This window comes from Talpa occidentalis, unplaced genomic scaffold, assembly GCF_014898055.3.
Source record: "Talpa occidentalis isolate TD23 unplaced genomic scaffold, MPIMG_talOcc4v2.1 talOcc4.10, whole genome shotgun sequence".
In the NCBI taxonomy this organism is placed as follows: domain Eukaryota; kingdom Metazoa; phylum Chordata; class Mammalia; order Eulipotyphla; family Talpidae; genus Talpa; species Talpa occidentalis.
This window is the reverse complement of record NW_023600993.1, coordinates 33,107,337-33,127,155: the sequence shown is the minus strand read 5'-3', so window position 1 is coordinate 33,127,155 and position 19,819 is coordinate 33,107,337. Positions and strand designations below refer to the sequence as shown.

At 44.8% G+C, this 19,819-nt stretch overlaps 1 protein-coding gene across 6 annotated transcripts in view; it reads left to right on the top strand.

Annotated features, from left to right (window-relative positions):
- Positions 1 to 10,019, top strand: part of KIF9 (kinesin family member 9) — a 38,585-nt gene extending 28,566 nt beyond the window's left edge. For all 6 annotated transcript variants that reach the window (XM_037528069.2, XM_037528033.2, XM_054693788.1 and 3 more), the window contains 7 exons: positions 350 to 483; positions 1,730 to 1,921; positions 4,669 to 4,883; positions 5,810 to 5,986; positions 6,264 to 6,379; positions 6,777 to 6,881; positions 9,737 to 10,019. In XM_037528069.2, coding sequence (XP_037383966.1) covers positions 350 to 483; positions 1,730 to 1,921; positions 4,669 to 4,883; positions 5,810 to 5,986; positions 6,264 to 6,379; positions 6,777 to 6,881; positions 9,737 to 9,787 — 990 coding nt within the window. In that variant the 3' untranslated portion in view covers positions 9,788 to 10,019. The remainder of the gene's footprint in view (positions 1 to 349; positions 484 to 1,729; positions 1,922 to 4,668; positions 4,884 to 5,809; positions 5,987 to 6,263; positions 6,380 to 6,776; positions 6,882 to 9,736) is intronic.
- Positions 10,020 to 19,819: the final 9,800 nt, after the last annotated feature.

Here is a 19,819-nt window from a genome sequence, read left to right as displayed (position 1 = left end):
GAACATGGGGTGACTCATATGAATTCAAGATGGTCTTCATAAGTTAAAGACAGAGCTAATAGGAAACGATTCCTGGAGTTAGTCCAATTAGTTAGGCCTAATAAAGATATTAGGCCTTAATATCTTCAGGGAATGAGACACCGAACCAGTGTGAGGAGTTGACATGGGAAAACAGACATTTGATAAGGTGATCAGAGACAGTTCTGTCGGGGATAGCCTGAAGCTGACAGCAGCAGCAGATATAGCCCAGTGTGTTGGATGAACATGTCCGTCTAAGCCTTTGACCCTATACTCTTGGGGACTCAAACCCTTAATCTAACCCACAGCCCTGTGTCTGGCCTCTATCCAGGCAGGGCTCATGGATGCTGACGGGCACCTAGTGGGAGAGCCTGATGGACAAGGCTTTGGACTTGGGGCCGTCCCTTTCTCTTCCAAACCTGGGAAGAAATCAAAGTCCAAAAGGACGCCTAAAGACCAGCTCAGGTGAGTGAACTGTGGCTGCTCTACCTGCTTAGCACCTGGCTTTTCTTGGCTGGTGAAAGGACACAAGCTGTCCCCCTGGTGCCATAGCTACTGAGTAGTCACAGTGGACATCACTACTGCCAATACTAGCAACATCTGTGGGGCTCAGGCTGGGTCCCGTCACGTCTCATCACTTTTTAGGCAAGACCTGTTTGTGTATGCAAAGTGGGAAGAGTGTCAGGGTTCACTTTATGAGCTGCCCTCCTTGGGAGTTGTGTGTAGCAGTGAAGAGCACAGGCCCTGGAGGTGACACTTGGACTCACCTCTAAACTTCTTTCACCCCAGGGGTTCCCTTGTGTGAGGTATGAAGGCCTATCTGTGCCTCCCCTTCCTAATCCCTAAAATGGTAATAATAGCTTCAAAGTCATTGAGGTTGTTGTGAGGATGAGCAAGGAAATGCAGACCCTATCCGTGGACGTTATCTGTTGTTACTGTACTGTTATCACTGGTAAAAACACAGGTCAAAGCTGATTATAGAAGACTGTCACATGCTGAACAGTTGCCCCTGGCCTCCTCTGCCTCTTCAGGAAGGGCAGTCATGCCCTAGCCCTCTCTGTGCTGCCTCTGGGTAATCAATGCAATAGTAGATGAGTTGAGGCTTGCAAGAAGAAAGGAGGAAAAAGTGGAAAGAGCTGTGGGAATCCTCCTGCTCAGATGTGCCTCTGGAAGGGAGGACCCTTTGGTGCCATCATTCAGAGAGGGAGGCTGGCTGCTTTCCTGACAACTGCTGTGGGCCCTGACGTAGGCAGGGAGAGCAGGACATGGACTGGTCAAGCAGCAGCCAAACCAGCTTTACCATTACCAGACAGACCCACCTGAGAGGGGCTCTGCCACTCCTTCCCAGGTAGTAGCCTACTGACAAATATCTCAGCAGCTATGGTTTTCCTGAAAGCCTTGAAGCCCAGCTTAGAGGTCCACATGTTTTCTAAACCTGGAGACTACCCATTCTTCCCAGGAGTCTCCTGCTGAGACTGCTAAAGGGAGGGCTCCCTGTTCTGATAGGAGAGAGAAAAAATGCTCTCCTTTTCCTCCCTACCACAGGGCTTTAGGCTGTGCACTTTCCTTTCTGACCTGGGTATGTGATCAAGATAGGATCTGAGTGGGATGGGGCTTCTGGTACATTAGGGCTAGGAAAGGACACTCCTCACAGCACCTGAGACATCTCCTAGCCATGACTGAGCTCTAAGGTCTCCTTGCTTTCTTCCAGCTCCTCAACAAGAAAAGAAGGTGCCAGCAGCCCTGTGAGTGGCAAGGACTTGGATGTGACCATCTCTAAGACCCAGCTGACTTTACCCTCCAAAGATGGAGATGTCAAAGACATGCTTCTGCGGGACAGGGAGACTTCCAGCACTGAGCCGCTGCCCTCAGATTCCCCAAAGGAGGAATTACGCCCACCCAGGTGACCATTTAATGTTAGCTCTTCTACCAGATCAACCCAAGTCAGAGTGTGATCCTCAGCATGTAATGAGTGACTGCAAATAGGAGAGAAATGAAATTTGGGATGATGGGCAAAGACTAGGGGCACAGCCCAAACAGAATCATGATGGCTTTCACACATGCCAAATGGCCCCACCTCAGGAGTCATGTAAGACAATACAATTACACATGGATTCATTTTGATCTTGCAGATAACAATTATTTAAATCATTACATTTTTTTGTTTTAAAGATTCATTTATTTATGCATACAAGAGCTGGGGTGTAGGCAGAGGTGCGGGGATGAGAGGATTCACCAGAGACAGAGTTGGGAGCAGAACAAGCGGATCTACTGAAACACACTGCTGAGGGGAGCAGTGGGCAAGACAGGAGAGATCTGCTGCGCCATGTGGGTCACCTCCCTGGGCAGGGATCGATTCATGCTGTATTGGATGTGGATTGCTTTATAGTGCTGACACTTAACCCCTTTAGGGCCAGGGAGGCCCCTAAATCATTACATTTATATATTTTTTAAAAAAACTAATTCAATTTAAAGGTGCAGGATTCTCTAGGTGGAACACCCCTTTCCCCAGCAACTAGCTCTTCTCTCTGGAGAGTCAGTAATTGAGTTTCGGTTTTTATTAAAGATTTAATTATTGGGGCCTCCCCGGTGGCGCAGTGGTTGAGTGCTGGGCTGTGAAGCTGCCTGCAGCTTCTGCAGCGCCAGTTCGATCCCGGCCATGGGGCGAGGGTCCCACATGGTGCGCAGATCTCTCCTGCCGCCCACTGCTCCCCTCAGCAGTGTATTGTCAGTCTGCCTGTTCTGTTTCCCGCTCTGGCGAATTATCTCACCCTCCCGCACTTCTGACTTTACCCAGTGCCTGCATAAACAAATAAATAAATAAAATCTTAAAAAAAAAAAGAGATTTAATTATGCACAAAAGAGCTGGGGTGTAGGCCAGAGGTATGGGGGTGTGTGAGAAGATTCATCAGAGACAGAGTGGGGAGCAGAACAGGCAGATTGAATGAAATACAATGCTGAGGGGAGCAGTGGGCGAGACAGGAGAGGTCTGCTCTGCCATGTAGGTTAGCTCCCTGGCTGGGGATCGAACTCGTGCTGTAGTGGTTGGTGACAGCTTTATAGTGCTGAGACTTACCCACTGCACCACCAGGGAGGCCCCAGTAATTGAGTTGTTAGGACTCTATTCTGAGGAAATAATTATATAGACCAAGATTTATATAAAAAGATGTTCAGGGGCTCCCTGGTGGCACAAGGGGTTAAGAGTCAGCACTGTTGTGCCCAAGATCAGCAGACTCGGCAAGCATAGCCTCCAAGAATCCAAAGACAGCAAAAGGGAGTTTATTACGGGCTCGAGTCCGGACACCTACCAACGCAGTGGCAGATAGCGAGAGCCCCGAACAGAGGAAGCAGGGGTCTATTATAGGGTCATGAGCGGCGCGAATTTTGAAAGAAGCTGGCAATTACTCATTGGCTACTACAAAGGCATTTTGGTGCGCACGGTTATAGTTTCAAACTGATTGGACGGTTAGTGATGCTGTCCCATTTATGGATAGGACTGCCCTCATTGGCGGCTGGGGTGGTCTGCTTTTTCGTCACCAAGTGGAGTGAGGGTTGTGACTATTGAAACTATCTCCGGAATGCGGCTGTACAAGGACTAACATATCAAGGTGGAGGATATACAAAATGGCAAAACCTTGGCTAAGCTTGGTTCCACAAACACTATGAAGCAATCCACATGAATTTGATCCCTACCCAGGGAGGTGACCCACATGGTGCAGCAGATCTCTCCTGTCTCGCCCGCTGCTCCCCTCAGCAGTGTGTTTCAGTTGGTATGCCTGTTCTGTACCCCACTCTTTCTCTGGCGAATACTCTCACCTCCACACCTCTGGCCTGCACATCAGTTCTTATATGCATAAATAAATCTTTAAAAAATTAAAAAATAAACAAAAAGATGTTCACTGCATCATGAATTTAAAAAGCAGAAAAAAATTTGGGGGGGAAACACCTTCAAAAGCCACATTCTAGAGAGACACTATGAATTCTTTCTGCCCCTGGAATATACAGGGATGTGCATGATGCATCCTTCGCCCCCGCCAAAAACATTTTTAAACATTCAGAGAAGTTGATAAAATTGTGCAGGGAATATTCTTGATTCTATAGTTAACATGTTACTGTACTTGTTTCATCATGTGTCCATCATTCTCTCCCTCCCTTTATCTAGGTTTTGGATGCATTTCAAAGTAGTTGCACACAGCCCACTTCTCCCTGCCTCAACACTTCATCTTGCACCCCATTCACTAGTGTTGGTAAAGAGTTTTTAGTAGCATGAAATAGTATAAAACTGAATTAGTATAAACCTTTTTCACTTTTGTGAAAAAAATTATACTGCTTGACCTCAAACATTTAAAAATCTATCAAAGTGTCGAAGGAGATACACCACTGTGTGGTTGTCAACAGGTACTGAGTGGTTTCTTTTGTGTTGTTTTCCTGATTTTTAAACTTTTCCTTGCTTTCCATAATGGCCATGTGCCTTTGTGGGCGGAGTGAAACAGAAATGAAGGTGTAATTCCTACACGGGCTTAGCTCCTGTCTGGGGTGGTGGTACCTAGGAAGGTCACCTCCTATCCACAGAGGCCCCAGGGAGCAAAGATGAAATGCCTGGTGACTCAAGAACAGCTGCTCCATTTTCTCCTGCTCCCCTGTCTTCAGGCCCAGCACCCCACCCTCCAAGCCTGTGGCCTTTGAGGACTTTAAGAATGAGCGAGGTAGTGAGATCAACCGCATTTTCAAAGAAAACAAATCCATCTTGAATGAGAGGAGGAAAAGGGCCAGTGAGACTACACAGCGAATCAATGCCATCAAGCGGGAAATGGATGTGACCAAGGAGGCACTAAATTTCCAGAAGTCACTTCGGGAGAAACAAGGTAAATGTAATGGGAAGAGACTAGGGGACAGTGGTATATGGGTCCTCTTGCTCCAAATGGAGTACCCCTGGTGCAGAAGGACTGAGATGAGTGGGGACCGCCCAAGGATGCTGAGGTACAGCTCTCTTCCCTGGGTTATCATTTGGCTCTAGTCAGCCCTGGAAAGCCACAGAGTCCTCCTCTGTCACCCAGCTTCTGCCTGTGAATCCCCCGTTGCTGTGTAATCCCAGGCTTAGATGCCGGGCCTCCTCCTGATATGCTGATATCCGAGGAGAAACAGGTCTGATTGTGGTGGGGTGCTGGTGGAGACCATGAAACTGAAAGACCTTAAAAAGTCTGTGCAGAGAGATCATGACCGGAGGAGATAGCTAACAGCACAGCTGACTCCTGCCCTCCTGGAGCCCTCTGACAGTCCCACAGCATGATACAGATCTCTGATTGTCTAACAAGAAGGTAGCTGGCAACTGTTGAAATCTTCAAGAAGACAATTTGAAATGTGAATTTACATCCATTGTTATGGATAAGGAACCTTGACCAAGTGACTGGTGGTACTAGCCAGTGATGGCAGTTCATGGACATAACTTACAAAAAAAGGAAATGTCATAATAGAGGTGCTTACTGAATGTCTTTAGCTGATGAGGTTTAAGATCAAAATAAGCATGGAGCATGGACCCTCTCTATCCTCTCCTCTGTCCCCCCTCCTGTTTGTCCTAAAAACTCCAGTATGGACTCTCTGACCTGAGTTCCCTTTCTCCATAAGATATATATTGGCAGGCTGTCTTCTTGTACTTTGCACAGCGCCATGCCAAGCCCAAGTCCGTCCTATGGTCTCTGGTCTGTGTGCTTTCCCAGCACTCTCTCCGGAATGTCTTCTTCCCCGCACCCAGGTGAACACTACATTCCCTGATCTCTCCGTCACCCTGCAGGTGAGTATGAGAACAAGGGGCTGATGATCATTGATGAGGAGGAATTCCTGCTGATCCTGAAGCTCAAAGATCTCAAGAAGCAGTACCGAGCTGAGTACCAAGACCTGCGAGACCTCAGGGCTGAAATCCAGTACTGTCAGCACCTGGTGGATCAGTGTCGCCACCGCCTGCTCACAGGTATGCCATTTGGGAAGGCTGACTAGCAATCTCAGATCCTGGGAGGCATAGGGCAGAGTCATAGCCTGGGTTCTAGATGTGACTTCAGAGCCTCTTTCTGCAGAGGCAGGGGCCAGGCAGGGGCTTCAAATGTGTGTCTTCCAGGACTCTTAGGGTGGGAGGAGATGGGGACAGGAAGTGAACAGAGCATGACACTGTGACAGGCACACAGTGCCTTGACCTGCTTCCTCAAAGACTCCCCCACACCTCATAGTACCATCCCCCTGCCTCTCTGCAGAATTTGACATCTGGTACAATGAATCCTTCTTCATCCCTGAGGATGTACAGGTGGCACTGAAGCCAGGTGGCAGCATCCGGCCAGGCATGGTGCCTGTTAGCAGGATCGTGTCTCTGGTGAGTGGCACAAGGGCAGGAATGAGGACAGTGGATAAGCATGGAGCAGTTGGCAATGCCCCTTGTGTTCTCCCCACAAATGAGCAGTGTCTGGACTGCTTGCAGCCTCTCCTGTGGCTGGCCTGGGCAGGTGGGCAGGTACAGGTCTCTAGCTATCAAGAATGGGGACAAAGAAAACACCACTTGCTGCTACCACCTTTCTGGGGTGGCTCATCCTGCCCAGATGGCAGTTAAAGGATGCTGTGATGACAGTGGCAAGCACAGCTGGGCAGTTTGGCTGCTCCGGGTGGAGATTCATGAACCCAGCCAGTGGCTGCCCTGATGCCCTATAGGCCCCACCTGCTGCATCCCAACACTGCCAAACTGAAGGGACTGTGCTGAGTTGGGCCTCTCCTAGGGAGAAGATGACCAGGACAAGTTCAGCCAACTACAGCAGAACATGCTTCCTGAGGGCCCTGATTCCGTCTCCTTCTACAATGCCAAAGTAAAGACAGAACAGAAGGTAATAAAGGGGTTCATGTCTCTAAGAAGGCAAGGCTTTAGGGACCTCATTATTGGGACACCCAGGATCACACTCCCCACTACAGAGAGGTGAAGGAAGACTGTGTCTGGAGAGACTAAAAGTTAGTGGTTATCTTCTGCCAACTCCAAGGTCCTGGCACTAGGCTAGAACCAACAGGGGTCCCACAGACCATGGCCAGATGCTAAGTTGACCCTTGTGTGATTCACAACCCAGGACAGAGTCTGGGGATCTCCTGAGGACACTGTCCATCACGGGGGACCTCTCCAATGGTGACAGGGTACAGAGGACCACATGCAGCTAAGGCAAAGCTAGATATGGAGTTGGCTGTGAGCTGGAGTAGAGAGTTTCCACTCTGCAGAGGCCCAGCATGGAGCCAGAACACAGAAGACCTGTGTGCTGTGCGCGTCTCTGAGTTCAAAGATAATTCTTACACAGCAGATAGCATCTACACATGGAGGGACTCTCCAAGTGAGCTCAATCTTTTGAAAGCATTTTTGTGGTATTTATTTACATTTATTTACATTTTTGTACATTTTACAGGTGATACATTCTGTTTAAACACAACTTGAAAGTACAAATACCAGGACCCAACCCCCTCTGGCAGGGTACCCGTCACTTGTTTCTAGAGTTCCCCCTATATCTTGCTTTTCCCACTTAAAAGTACACCCTGTAGATTGTTCCATCTCAACTCACAGGTGCTTCTATGTTCTGTTTTACAGTTGCACAATAGCTGGAGAGTGTATCAAAATTTATTCAAGGGATAAACTGAGGGATATTTAGGAGGTTCCATTTTTTTACTATTATAAATATTTCTGTGATAACTTGATAATTTGTGTGAATGCAAATTCACACAGGTGAATATACATGAAAGGCTAGTTTGTAGAAATTAATTTCTTGGTCAGAAGGATATTTGCAATTTTGGATGGTGCCAAATTGCCTGACTAGAGCTAGACCCCACAGCAGCATATGTGGGATTGTTCCCCTACAGTCTCACCCACATGTATAATTCCACTTTTTAATTTTATTTATTTATTTATTTAAATATTTATTTATTCATGCCTACAAGAACTGGGCTACAGGCCAGATGCGTGGGAGGGTGAGAGGATTCACCAGAGACAGAGCAGGGAACAGAACAGGCAGACTGATGAAATACACTGCTGAGGGGAGCAGCGGGTGAGACGAGAGGTCTGTGGCTCCATGTGGGACCCTCGCCGGCTGGCTGGGATCGAACCCTCACTGCAGAGGCTGCGGACAGCTTCACAGTACTGCAATCAACCGCCTGTGCCACCAGGGGAGGCCCGACATTTTTATATTTATTTATTTATTTTTTTTAGATTTATTTATTCATTTATACAAGAACTGGGGTACAGGTCAGAAGACTGGGAGGGTGAAAGAATTCACCAGAGACAGAGCGGGGAGCAGAACAGGCAGACGGACCAAAGACACTGCTGAGGGGAGCAGTGGGCGAGGCAGGAGAGGTGTGCCCTGACATGTGGGTATCTCCCTGGCCTGTGGGGAATCGAACTGGCGCTGGGGACGCTGCGGAAAGCTTCATAGCACGGCGCTCAACTGGCTGCGCCACTGGGGAGGCCCTGTTTTTATTTTTAATCTGAAAGGTGAAAAATGGTCTCTTAGTGTAACTTTAATTTGCATTTCTCTTACTAAAGTCAAGTTTCTTTTCATGTGCTTAAAGACTTTATTTCCCGTAAATTCCTCGTATTTTTTACCTGTTTTTCTATTGGTAATAGGTATTTTCTTATTAATGTGTAGAAACTTTTTATATATTGGGGAAATTAACTCTATGAATTGCAAATATTTTTCCTTTTTTTTGGTAATTTTCTTTTTTTTTTTTTAAGATTTATTTATTTATGCATAGAAGAACTGGGGTGTAGGCCAGAGGTGCCAGGAGTAAGAGAATTCACTAGAGATAGAGTGGGGAGCAGAACAGGCAGATCCATTGAAATACACTGTTGAGGGGAGCAGCGGGAGAGACAGGAGAGGTCTGCTGCATCATGTGGGTCAGCTCCTTGGCTGGGGATAGAACTCAGGTTGCAGTGGCTGGTGACAGCTTGATAGAGCTGAGACTTTAACCCTTGTGCCACCAGGGTGGCCCTTTTTTGCTAATTATCTTATTGATTTTTATGAAGGCAAGTTTATTAGTCTTTCCTTTCCTGGTTTCTAGAGTCTGTGTCATAATTAGAAAGCCCTGGGGCCTCCCCGGTGGCGCAGTGGTTGAGCGCTGGGTTGCGAAGCTGCCCGTGGTCTCTGCGGCGCCAGTTCGATCCCCAGCTGCTCCCCGGCCACCGGACGAGGGTCCCACGTGGCGCGCAGACCTCTCCTGCCGCCCGCTGCTCCCCTCAGCAGTGTACTTCGGTCCTTCTGCCTGCTCTGCTCCCCGCTCTGGCTCTGGTGAATTCTCTCACCCTCCTGTGCTTCTGACTGTACCCAGTGCATGTATAAACAAAACAAACAAACAAATAAATAAATAAATAAAACATGTCTCTCTAAAAAAAAAAAAATTAAATTCCTTTGAAAAAAAAAAAAATGAAAGCCCTGACTGAGTGGACCCTTGGAATATGTATCCCTCCTTTCAAGTAAGCTTGCCATAACATTTTAAAATACTTTTACACACTTTGTTTAGGGTGAAAGAATGAAAGAATTGAATGGAACATTATTCCTCATCAAATTGGGACTAGTCAAGAGAGAATCCTGTGCCCAAACTGTGATATTTGCAGGAAAAATGATGGACTGAACAGGTGTGGTGTGATTTCTCAGTCCTTTTTAAGTTTGTGCCCTTTACTCAATCACTGTTTTCTCCCCTTTCCTATGTCCAGCACAATTACTTGAAAACCATGATGGGCCTCCAGCAGGCACATAGAAAATAGGGATTTATCGCCAGTGCCTTGAAGGACAAAACTCCCAGCAATACCTGCCTGCTAAACCACCTGCCCAGAGCTCCAGCAACTCTGCCCCAAGGCTGGGGCCCAGCCAAGAGAACACACAATGGCCTGTCTGCCAGGAAGAACATCCTTGAAGGCATCTTTACAGAGCATTTCAGTTTCAATTCATTGTCTTATATGCAGGGGCAGGATAAAATAACTTTCTAGTTTGGACTTTAGTGCTTATCTAAGAATTTTATTTTATTTCCTGTATGTACAGGTTGGGTCATAACTGAGGAGTCTCTAGTAAGAAAGTGAAAAAGTCGCTCAGCCAGGCTCTTCCTAGTAGGCTTTTGTCCCACTGGCAAACTGTTTCCTTTCCTGGTGGACATCCTGGGGGTGAGAGGGGTCTGGGGAAACTTGGTGGTCACAGCTCCCTCAGACCATAAGTTTTCTCATGGCATCTCTATGTTCTTGAGCTGGTGAAGGCAAGAGAAGGCCCTCCTCCTCAGTAACCAGGGGAGGATTAGGTCAAGGTGGAACAGATATTTATCTCAAATTAAGAATAGGCTTAAAATAAGAGGGGTCCTACCATGATGTTAGCCGTGAGAGCCCATAGTGGGAGGCTGATTGACAAAGAGGTTACAGAACATGTACTGCATCGAAGTTTGAACTGGATTGCATGCATCCAATCAAAGACCCTATGATTCTGTTCTTCTGCCCATCACTGAACAAATGAAGAAGTGCTTCATTGAACAGAAAAAGCAAAAATGCTTTCCTTGAGGTCTCTGCACTCTCTCCTCTCCAGCTCCTTTCTCTTTCGCTAATTGATATGATGGTCTCAAAACAACTTTCAAAGACTCCTAGTATGCCAAGATTTTCCAGAGCAGCTTTAAATTGCCCTGATTTCATTCCTTAAGATGACACATGGGGACTGTGTGCACTAATGTTGTGCACACAGCCCTGTTTGTCAGTCTTCAAGTTTCCTTTGATTGTGGCCAAACCAGGTAGGTCTTCTCAGGCTCTGCTCACCCTCCCAACTAGTGGGAGCCTTAGGCAAAGAGTTCTGATTCCTTACTTTCTTGCTGCCCCTGCCCTTACCAGGATTTTTTGGGGGTTCCCAGATCTTTAGGGTGTTTTGGGAAAGAGGGCATAGTAAATGAGGTGCATTTTCTTGTTGGGACCATAGGAAGAAGCTGTTTGTAGTATTACCAACCCCTGTTTCCTCCATTCCCTATCATTGCTAGATTGGCATGGCTCTGCTAGATTTCCCTCCATAGGGTTCTTGGACAGGCAGTTCTGGGACCTGCTGGCCAGGGGACACTGAACCTCTGTCATGGCAGTTGGTCACATTTGACTCTAGCTCATTCATCATCACATAGGCCTTCCTGGTCAGTTCTGGAACACACTGAAACAAGCAATCATCAGCGTGAGCAGAGTCACAAGGAATAAGTCAAAAGGATGGTGCTTGGAGATCACCCTCCACATTAACTCTCACAGGAGCAGATGCTTCCAACATGACAGGGAGCTAGGGGGCACCATGTCCACTCTAATAGGCCTCTTTTGGAAAACAGTTCTGGCTAAGCTAATCTGGCTATCAAAATCACCCCAGAAAGCACATCTAATTCCACTGATATGACAGATGAGATAACCTGAAAATACTACTGCTACAGAGATCCTGGTCAAAGTATAACATTCTTTGAAATGCAAAGCTAAATTTTCAGGAAGAGAAGAGAACTTCCAGGAGTTGGAGAACTAAATACCAGCATGTGAATTGGCTATGGCTGCTAGGGAAGGTAAGAAAGTATGTGAGTAGATTGTTGCTCTTGAGAGTTAATGTCCACATTAAGTACAAGAAATAACAGGCTCATGCCCTCTAGGAAGTTAAAAATGGGACCCCATACATAAAACTGGCACCCTGAAGGCTTCCTCCTTGATGAAGAGGTGAGTTAGAAAACATTACCCCACTGGCATGTCCCCCAGGGACAGGGGGATCTGGTCCTGTGAGAATTTGTAACAGTGCACAGGTTTGGGATTCAAATGTACACTGTGTGATCCAGGAACCACAAGGCTGAGAAATTAGCATAAGAAATAGCCCACAACTGAATCACTTAGTAGAATCAAATAAAATCTACTTTTACATGCCCTTTATCTAGTCACACAACATTCCCACTAAGCTCCAGTAAACACGAGCTCCAAGTATTAAACACAACAAGCAAGTAAACAACCTATTGTGGTGGAGACAGTGAAAGCAGGATCAACTTTATAAGAACTGCAGAGAAATAACTGGGTAAATATTATATAATATATGTAAATGTTTAAATGAAGACAAAAGTAGGAACTAAAATAGGATAAAAGCTATTAAAATAGAATTTCTATGAATAAAAACATGTAGTTCTAAAAGTTAAAATGACAGACTAGAAACTGTGAAAGAGGGAATAATCTGGATATGAGGAAATTGCCTGGCATGCAGCATGGCAGGATAAAGAGACAGAAAATTAAAAGTATGGATTATAGACATGGTAGATAGGATGAGAAGATACAATATACATTTGATCTTAAATCTAGAGGAGACAATAAGGATTACTTTCTTGGTGATCTCATCCAGCTGTGACTTTAAACATTATCTATATGCCAACTCTCAATTTCATTTATCTAGCCTAGACTGTTCTCAACCCCAAACCTGTAGTGCCAACTGCTAATTTGGCATCTCCACTTGAATGTCTATTAAGATATCTACAAATCAACAAGTTTAAAACTAAATGCCTAATTGTTCCCCCTAAATAAGTTCCAGCCCAGTTGCTCAGGCTAAAATCCTTGATTTGGTACTTTACTCCTCAACTATCACATCTCGTATCAAATCTGTCAAGAAAGACTTTACCTTCCTATTATATTAAAAATCTGACTGCTTCTGCTACCCCCTACCCTGATCTGAACCACTGTAGTCTCTCACCTGGATATTACTCTGTGTCCTTACTTCCCTCATTGCTTTCTTATCTCTGTTTCCAGAACAACAGTCTGTTGGATTCTTTTGAAATATGTTAGATCACATTGCATTTCTCAAATTTTAATGGTTCCTATTTCTCTCAGAGTAAAATCCAAGTCCTTATAAACAGTTCACAAGGCCCTACATGATCTTGCTTCCTGTGACTTTACTCTCATATCCTCCATTCTCTCTCCTTGCTCACTCTGCTCTAGCAACATGGGCTTCCTTTCTGTTTTTCAAACACTCTAGGCAATTCCTGCTTTCGGGCCTTTATGCTGGCTCTCACCTCTGCCTGAAATATTCTTCCCCCAGATGTCTATATGGTTCATTTCCTTACTTCAAATATTTGCTGAATGTCACCTTTTGTGGTGGATGCTATCATGCCTTGACCTATATATAGTCCCTTATACTTGCCATTCCTGCAAATGGCTTCCCATGAAAGCATTGCACCTTTCTACCTGAAGGCTTTCTCAACCATAGGTACTCACTGCTGCATGGTGGGTTCAAATGTCCAGGAGTTAACACCTTCAAGAGCAACTCTCAACTAATAAGCCAATGAATCAGTACCCCAACTTCCTGTCTTTCCCTCAAGTGGGACAACTCTGAGGCATGTTCTCCACTATTTCCTGGGACTTCCAGTATAAATACAAATTCATGCATGTGAATGGAACCAAAGAGGAAAAACTGTTGCTATTTAAGTTATTGGGATTGTCGATGAAATACCATAAAATATTTAAAGGTGTTTCAATAAAATTATGTAATTTTTAAATAATATAAAAGTATAATGAGAAAGATTAAGTTGAACCAATATTGAACCAAGGTTTCTTTCTAAAGTTCTGAGGTAGAACAAAGAGCTCTGGATAGTCTTCCTGGTCTTCCTCAATCTTAAAACTTAAGGGTTCAGACACTTGCTGCTATTTCCACTGGCACTGCATGGAGGTTCCAGTTAACCTGCCCTACCATCAGCTGTCCCATGGTTTTTCTGTGGACTTGACTGTTGTTGATTGGTGGACTGCTTTTTTTTTTTGAGGCAATATGATTCAGGGTTAGAACACAGATTTTGGGCCTACACATTTGAGTTTAAATTGGATCTCACTATCTTACTGGTGTGGGATTCTTGGGCAAGTTGCCTAATTTCCCAAGTCTCTCCTCATGTGTAAAACAATAACCCTGGGATTCTATAAAATGGAGGAGTTAATGTCTAGTGCACAGCAGAGCCTCTACCAACTGAAACTGACATTACAGTAATAGTAATTATAATACTGTTAACATATGAATGTGCCCAGAATAGTGTCTGATAGTTTACACACACACACACACACACACACACACACACACACACACACACACACACACACACACACTGTAAGGCTCCCTTTCTACTCCCTAAAATGGGTCTTGCATTTGAAAAGATAGCATTCACACTGGCATTCTCTCTCTCCACTTAATCCTGTGATGGCTTTTTAAGATCAATCCAAAAGGTTGACTTAATAAAAGAAGCTGCTAAAAATACACCAAGTGCCATCCTGGGCAGTGTTACAGGAGGTCAAGTGTCTTGGGGCAGGGAAGTAGAAGTCCCACTACTTACTATGTTGGCCAGGTCACCTGGAACTTCATTTTGGGGCTGAAAGCAATGAATTTTTTTTTTTAAGATTTATTTATTTATACAAGCACTGGGTACAGTCAGAAGCACTGGAGGGTGAGAGAATTCACCAGAGCCAGAGCGGGAACAGAACAGGCAGACCAAGGAAATACACTGCTGAGGGGAGCAGCAGGTGCGGCAGGAGAGGTCTACGCCCCATGTGGGACCCTCGCCGGGGGCCGGGGATTGAACCGGCACTGCAGAGGCTGTGGGCAGCTTCGCAGCCCAGTGCTCAACCACTGCGCCACCAGGGGAGGCCCTGAAAACAGTGAATTTTAAGTGTATGCGCTCCTTAGGGGAGAATGACCATCTTTACAAGGGGCTCTGGAAACAAAAAAATCTCAAACAAGGAATAATCCCCGAAAATAGGGGTATTCAATTTGAGAGATGAAGTCCATAGGGGGCAGATTGTTCTTTCATTTCAAGAGGAAGAAATGGGACAAGAGTTTTCCAACTTTGGAATAAATGAATGGTCTTGATGCAGACGGGGCTCCCAGTCTCTCTCTGGTGGTGCAGCAGTTGAGCGCTGGGCTGCGAAGCTGTCCACAGCCTCTACAGCGCCGTTCGATCCCCGGTTCGATCCCGGCTGGCCACCGGCGAGGGTCCCACATGGCGCACAGACCTCTCCTCCTGGCACCCGCTGCTCCCCTTAGCAGTGTATTTCGTCAGTCTGCCTGTTCTGTTCCACGCTTTGGCTCTGGTGAATTCTCTCATCCTCCTGTGCCTCTGGCATGTACCTCAGTTCTTCTATAAATAAATAAATCTTAAAAAAAAACTTAAAGAAAAAAAACTATTTATGGGCAGATGAAAGGCATTTCTACCAACCCAATTTTCCAATAATAAAGGGAAAGACACCCCATTTGTGGGAATGTATTACCAGCAAATACCAGCAGAAAATAGACAGAATTTTGCATGTAGGGAAGAGGGGCGGATATGATTTTGTGTTCTGATAACTAAATAGCTTGTAAGTATTGACAATGAACCTACCTGGCCTGCGATGGTTGTGAAACAGCACCTCTTAACAGTGTGGGCAATCCTCAGCCATCCACTAGCAGTTTGATGTAGTCCTAATTGTTCATTTTTTGCTTTTGTTTCCATTTGGGTTGCATCCCCAAACACATCTTTGAAGATGTCTTGTGGTGTATCCTCTATCTTCTTTTAAGTACTTTATGGTTTCAGTTTTTCCTGTCTAAATCTTCTAACCCGTTTTTTTTTTTAATTAAAGAGGCATGTATTTTTATTTGTTTGTTTATTTTGTTTATTTGTTTGTTTATACATGCACTGGGTACAGTCAGAAGCGCGGGAGGGCAAGAGAATTCCCTAGAGCCAGAGCGGGGAGCAGAGCAGGCAGAAGGACCGAAGTACACTGCTGAGGGGAGCAGCGGGCGGCAGGAGAGGTCTGCGCGCCATGTGGGACCCTCGTCCGGTGGCCGGGGAGCAGCCGGGGATCGAACCGGCGCCGCAGAGGCCGTGGGCAGCTTCACAACCCAGCGCTCAACCGCTGCGCTACCGGGGAGGCCCTCTTCTAACCCATTTTGAATTAATTTTTGTATATGAAGTTGAGTATGGATCCAGTTTCATTTTTATCAATGAGGTTATCCATGTTTTCCAACACCATTTTTTAAAAAAGATTTACTTATGGGGCCTCCCCGGTGGTGCAGTGGTTGAGCGCTGGGTTGCGAAGCTGCCCGCAGCTCCTGCAGCACCGGTTCGATTTCCAGCTGCTCCCCGGCCACCGGAGGAGGGTCCCACATGGCGCGCAGACCTCCCCTGCCGCCCGCTGCTCCCCTCAGCAGTGTACTTCGGTCCTTCTGCCTGCTCTGCTCCCCGCTCTGGCTCTAGGGAATTCTCTTGCCCTCCCGCGCTTCTGACTGTACCCAGTGCTTGTATAAATAAATAAAAATCAATTCAAATTTAAAAAAAAAAAAAAGATTTACTTATGCATAAAAGGATAAGGTACAGGGAGTGAGGGGATTCACCAGAGACAGAGTAGGGAAAAGAACAGGCAGGCTGACTGAAATACACTGCTGAGGGGGGCAATGGGCAAGACAGAAGAGGTCTGCTGCACCATGTGGGTAGCTCCCTGGCCTGCTTGGGATAGAACTCATGCTGCAGAGGCTGTGGATTGCTTCACAGTGCTGTGCTTAACCTCCTGCACCACCAGGGAGGCCCTCCCAACACCACTTGTTAAAAGAGGCTTTCTTGTCTCCATGGTTCCTTTGTCCTACCCTCTTTCTGTCTATAAACACCCTCCATTTTGTGTCAACCCTTGTGGACCTATATAATTCCAATTCATGGAATCATTTAATAAAGTCAATTAGATCTCTAAATTTGAATTTTTTAAACACATCCAACTGGTAAAAATTATGAGGTCAAAAGTTTTTCTGGGTAAAATCCAGGAACAGCTCACTGGGGGACTTTTCTTGGGTTGCTGTTTTTCCAGTTGCTTAGGCTTTATTTTTAAAGAAAATATAGCTCATAAAGATTTATAGAAGAAAGGTATTCAGTGTGGTTTGCCCACAGTGAAGGGAAAATTGTGAAAAATTTTGAGATGGCTCAGAAGATTAATGAGTGGATTCAGTGAAGAACAGGTGATATCTAGTGGATTGCTTCTGGTAATGACATTCTAAGGGGCCTCTGACCTTTCTTTGTCTTTGAGCTATTTTACAGACCTGTACATTGTAGATAAACATAGGGATGCAAATGAACTGGTCCACAGATATGCAAGAGATTCTTATTCAAAGGACCTGGATGAGTGCTGGTAACAGATCTAAGAGTTGATTATACCAAGAAAGTCTAGGAAATTTGATTGAAGTAGAATCTTAGATGCTACAAAGGAGACAGATCATGATGGTTTTGGATCCAGTCTCATCAAATAGCTTTTGGTTGATATATCTGACAAAGAGAGGGGCAAAGCTGATTATATTTGATTTAATTGCTTGATGGTATCCAACAGCAGGTGATAGTGAAAAAGGGCACAACTGTGGAAAAAAGAAAAAAAATAAAAACACCTTGCATTGAAACATTGTTTTAAAACTAAGAAATTGAATATTCAAATGGACAATGACCAGACCATCCACATAATGATCTCTGACCCATAATCCACAGTCACCAGTCTAGGAAAACAACTCATTATCTATAGTAACTAGCCCAGGAAACAAGCTTACTACCTACAAGTCAGTCTTTGCTATCTTTAGCAACCAGTTCCGGAAACCAAACACATACCCATCTAAATATTGCCTTAAACATCCAGGACTCAATAACTAGCAGCTTCCCTAATTTTTACCGCCTTTTCCAACATAAAAGAAAGCAGAGAAAGCCAAATATTTACCCTTAACCAGTCACACAGGATGTGTGCTTCTAGTTATCCCAACTAACAGTCAGAAGCCTCCAGTAAGGGCGAATCTAAAGCCTTCCCTTTTTTCACTACAGAGTTTTCTCACTCCTTTGCCTGTCTTTGAGACATTGCCAGAATGCAAATGATGATGGCTAATTCCCAATGTAGCAAGTTCTGAATAAAATGCCTTTGCCTATTCTCATTTGATTGGTCTTCATTTATTTCCACACCACATGTAAGTTAGATGACAATCCTAGTTGGGGAAAATGTCACCTCTATATTCTAGGGTCAAGCAAAGTGTCACTCCAGTTACATAGATGCTAGATTCTACATCCCTGTTCTCTGACTTCATCCGAAAACCAGCCTGTAATACTACCAATAATTATACAAGAAGCCAAGATCTTTGAAGTTTTGTTCCCTTGAGGTTATCTTAATTACCTAAAGTCAACGTTTAATTTTCCATAGCACAATTTTTAAGTATTGTAATGATAGTAACACAAGTCAACTGCCGAAGTTAATGTCTGTCATCCTTTCTTTTTGTGGTCCAATCTCCAGGGTTTTGTGATTTTTTCCCCATCCAAAATTCATTCAAAGCTGAATTTAGTCATTTTAAGTCGCAACACACCACAAATTTCCCAACTGTACATAATGTCCCCTTGGGCAAGTTTTAAAACAGGATCATGCAACAAAAAATGCACATTTCATTGGAAAGCTTTTGCACAGTTGCACTCAAACTCAAATCCAATTAAACAGGACCAGATACCTTAATAGTTAATTTTTAATCAGGCTTTCTCCAGAGAGGTTCCAAGTAAATAAAATAGTGAAATCCCAACAAGTCAAATTTTCACACAAGCCAAGAAAGATTGGTGGTTAAGTAATGCAGAAGAATATCAAGGGTAATTTAAAATTTCAGCGCTGATTCTGAAGAGGAAGTGCCAACTGCATTTACCCTTGAAGGATAAGCAGTACCTTACCTCACCTCTAACAATGAACCATAGGGTCTTTGGTTGATGGGAGATGGTGGACTATGGTCTGAGATAAAAGGGTGTAGAATGTGTAGAGGGACTAATAAAGTTATGCTGCTAAATTTATAATGGCAAACTGGGACAGATGGATGCTGTTAGGGGCTGGAGAAAAGACTAAAATGGTCGAGGAAACATGAAGGTGCAGATTGAGGAAGGAGGTAGTTTCATCCAAGAGTTCTTTAATTGCTTAGCCTAAGAGAATCTGCCTTTGTTTGACTTTGTTCTTTGCTATCAATATTGTAGTTTGATTGCCCTGTTGGACATGAACCAGTTTTATTATATATGTAATCTAACATTTTAGTTCTAACATTGCCTTTTTTCTAATACTCTCTTATAAATGCCTGTGAATACTCAGTTCAACATGTTCTTTGAACCAGCTTTACCTTTACTGGTTCCCTTATTAACAAGTTAATAAATTTTAGACACATAATCATTCTATATTTGTATGAATCATGTTTTCAACTTCTGGAAATTACTTTGCTAGGGTTCAGCCATGAAGACTCACACTAACGGTTGTTGTGTCCTTAGAGAAAAAAGCCCTCACTTGAAGCCCAATTGGAAATTGTCATTATATTCCTCATTCTCCATGGATTTGTAAAGAACTAAGTTTTAAAAAAAGCTGTGAAAATGTATTCCGAGGGAGTAGGAGATTCTTTCCTGATGTTTGTGACTTTATACCATAGTACAGACTTGGCAGGTGACTCAAATATTCATTCTCACATAAGCATGTGCTTAAGAATGACTTCAGGGGGTTCTCCCTGGTGGCAGAGGCGGTTGAGCACAGTGCTGTGACGCTGTCTGCAGACTCTGCAGTGTGGGTTTGATCCCGGCCGGCCGGCGAGAATCCCACATGGCGAAGCAGACCTCTCCTCTCGCCCGCTGCTCCCCACAGCAGTGTATTTTGTCAGTCTGCCTGTTCTGTTCCCCGCTCTGTCTCTGGTGAATCCTCTCACCCTCCCATGCATCTGGCCTGTACCCTGGTTCTTGTATAAATAAAAATAAAAATTAAAAAAAAAATTACTTCAGGCAGGGGCCTCCCTGGTGCCAC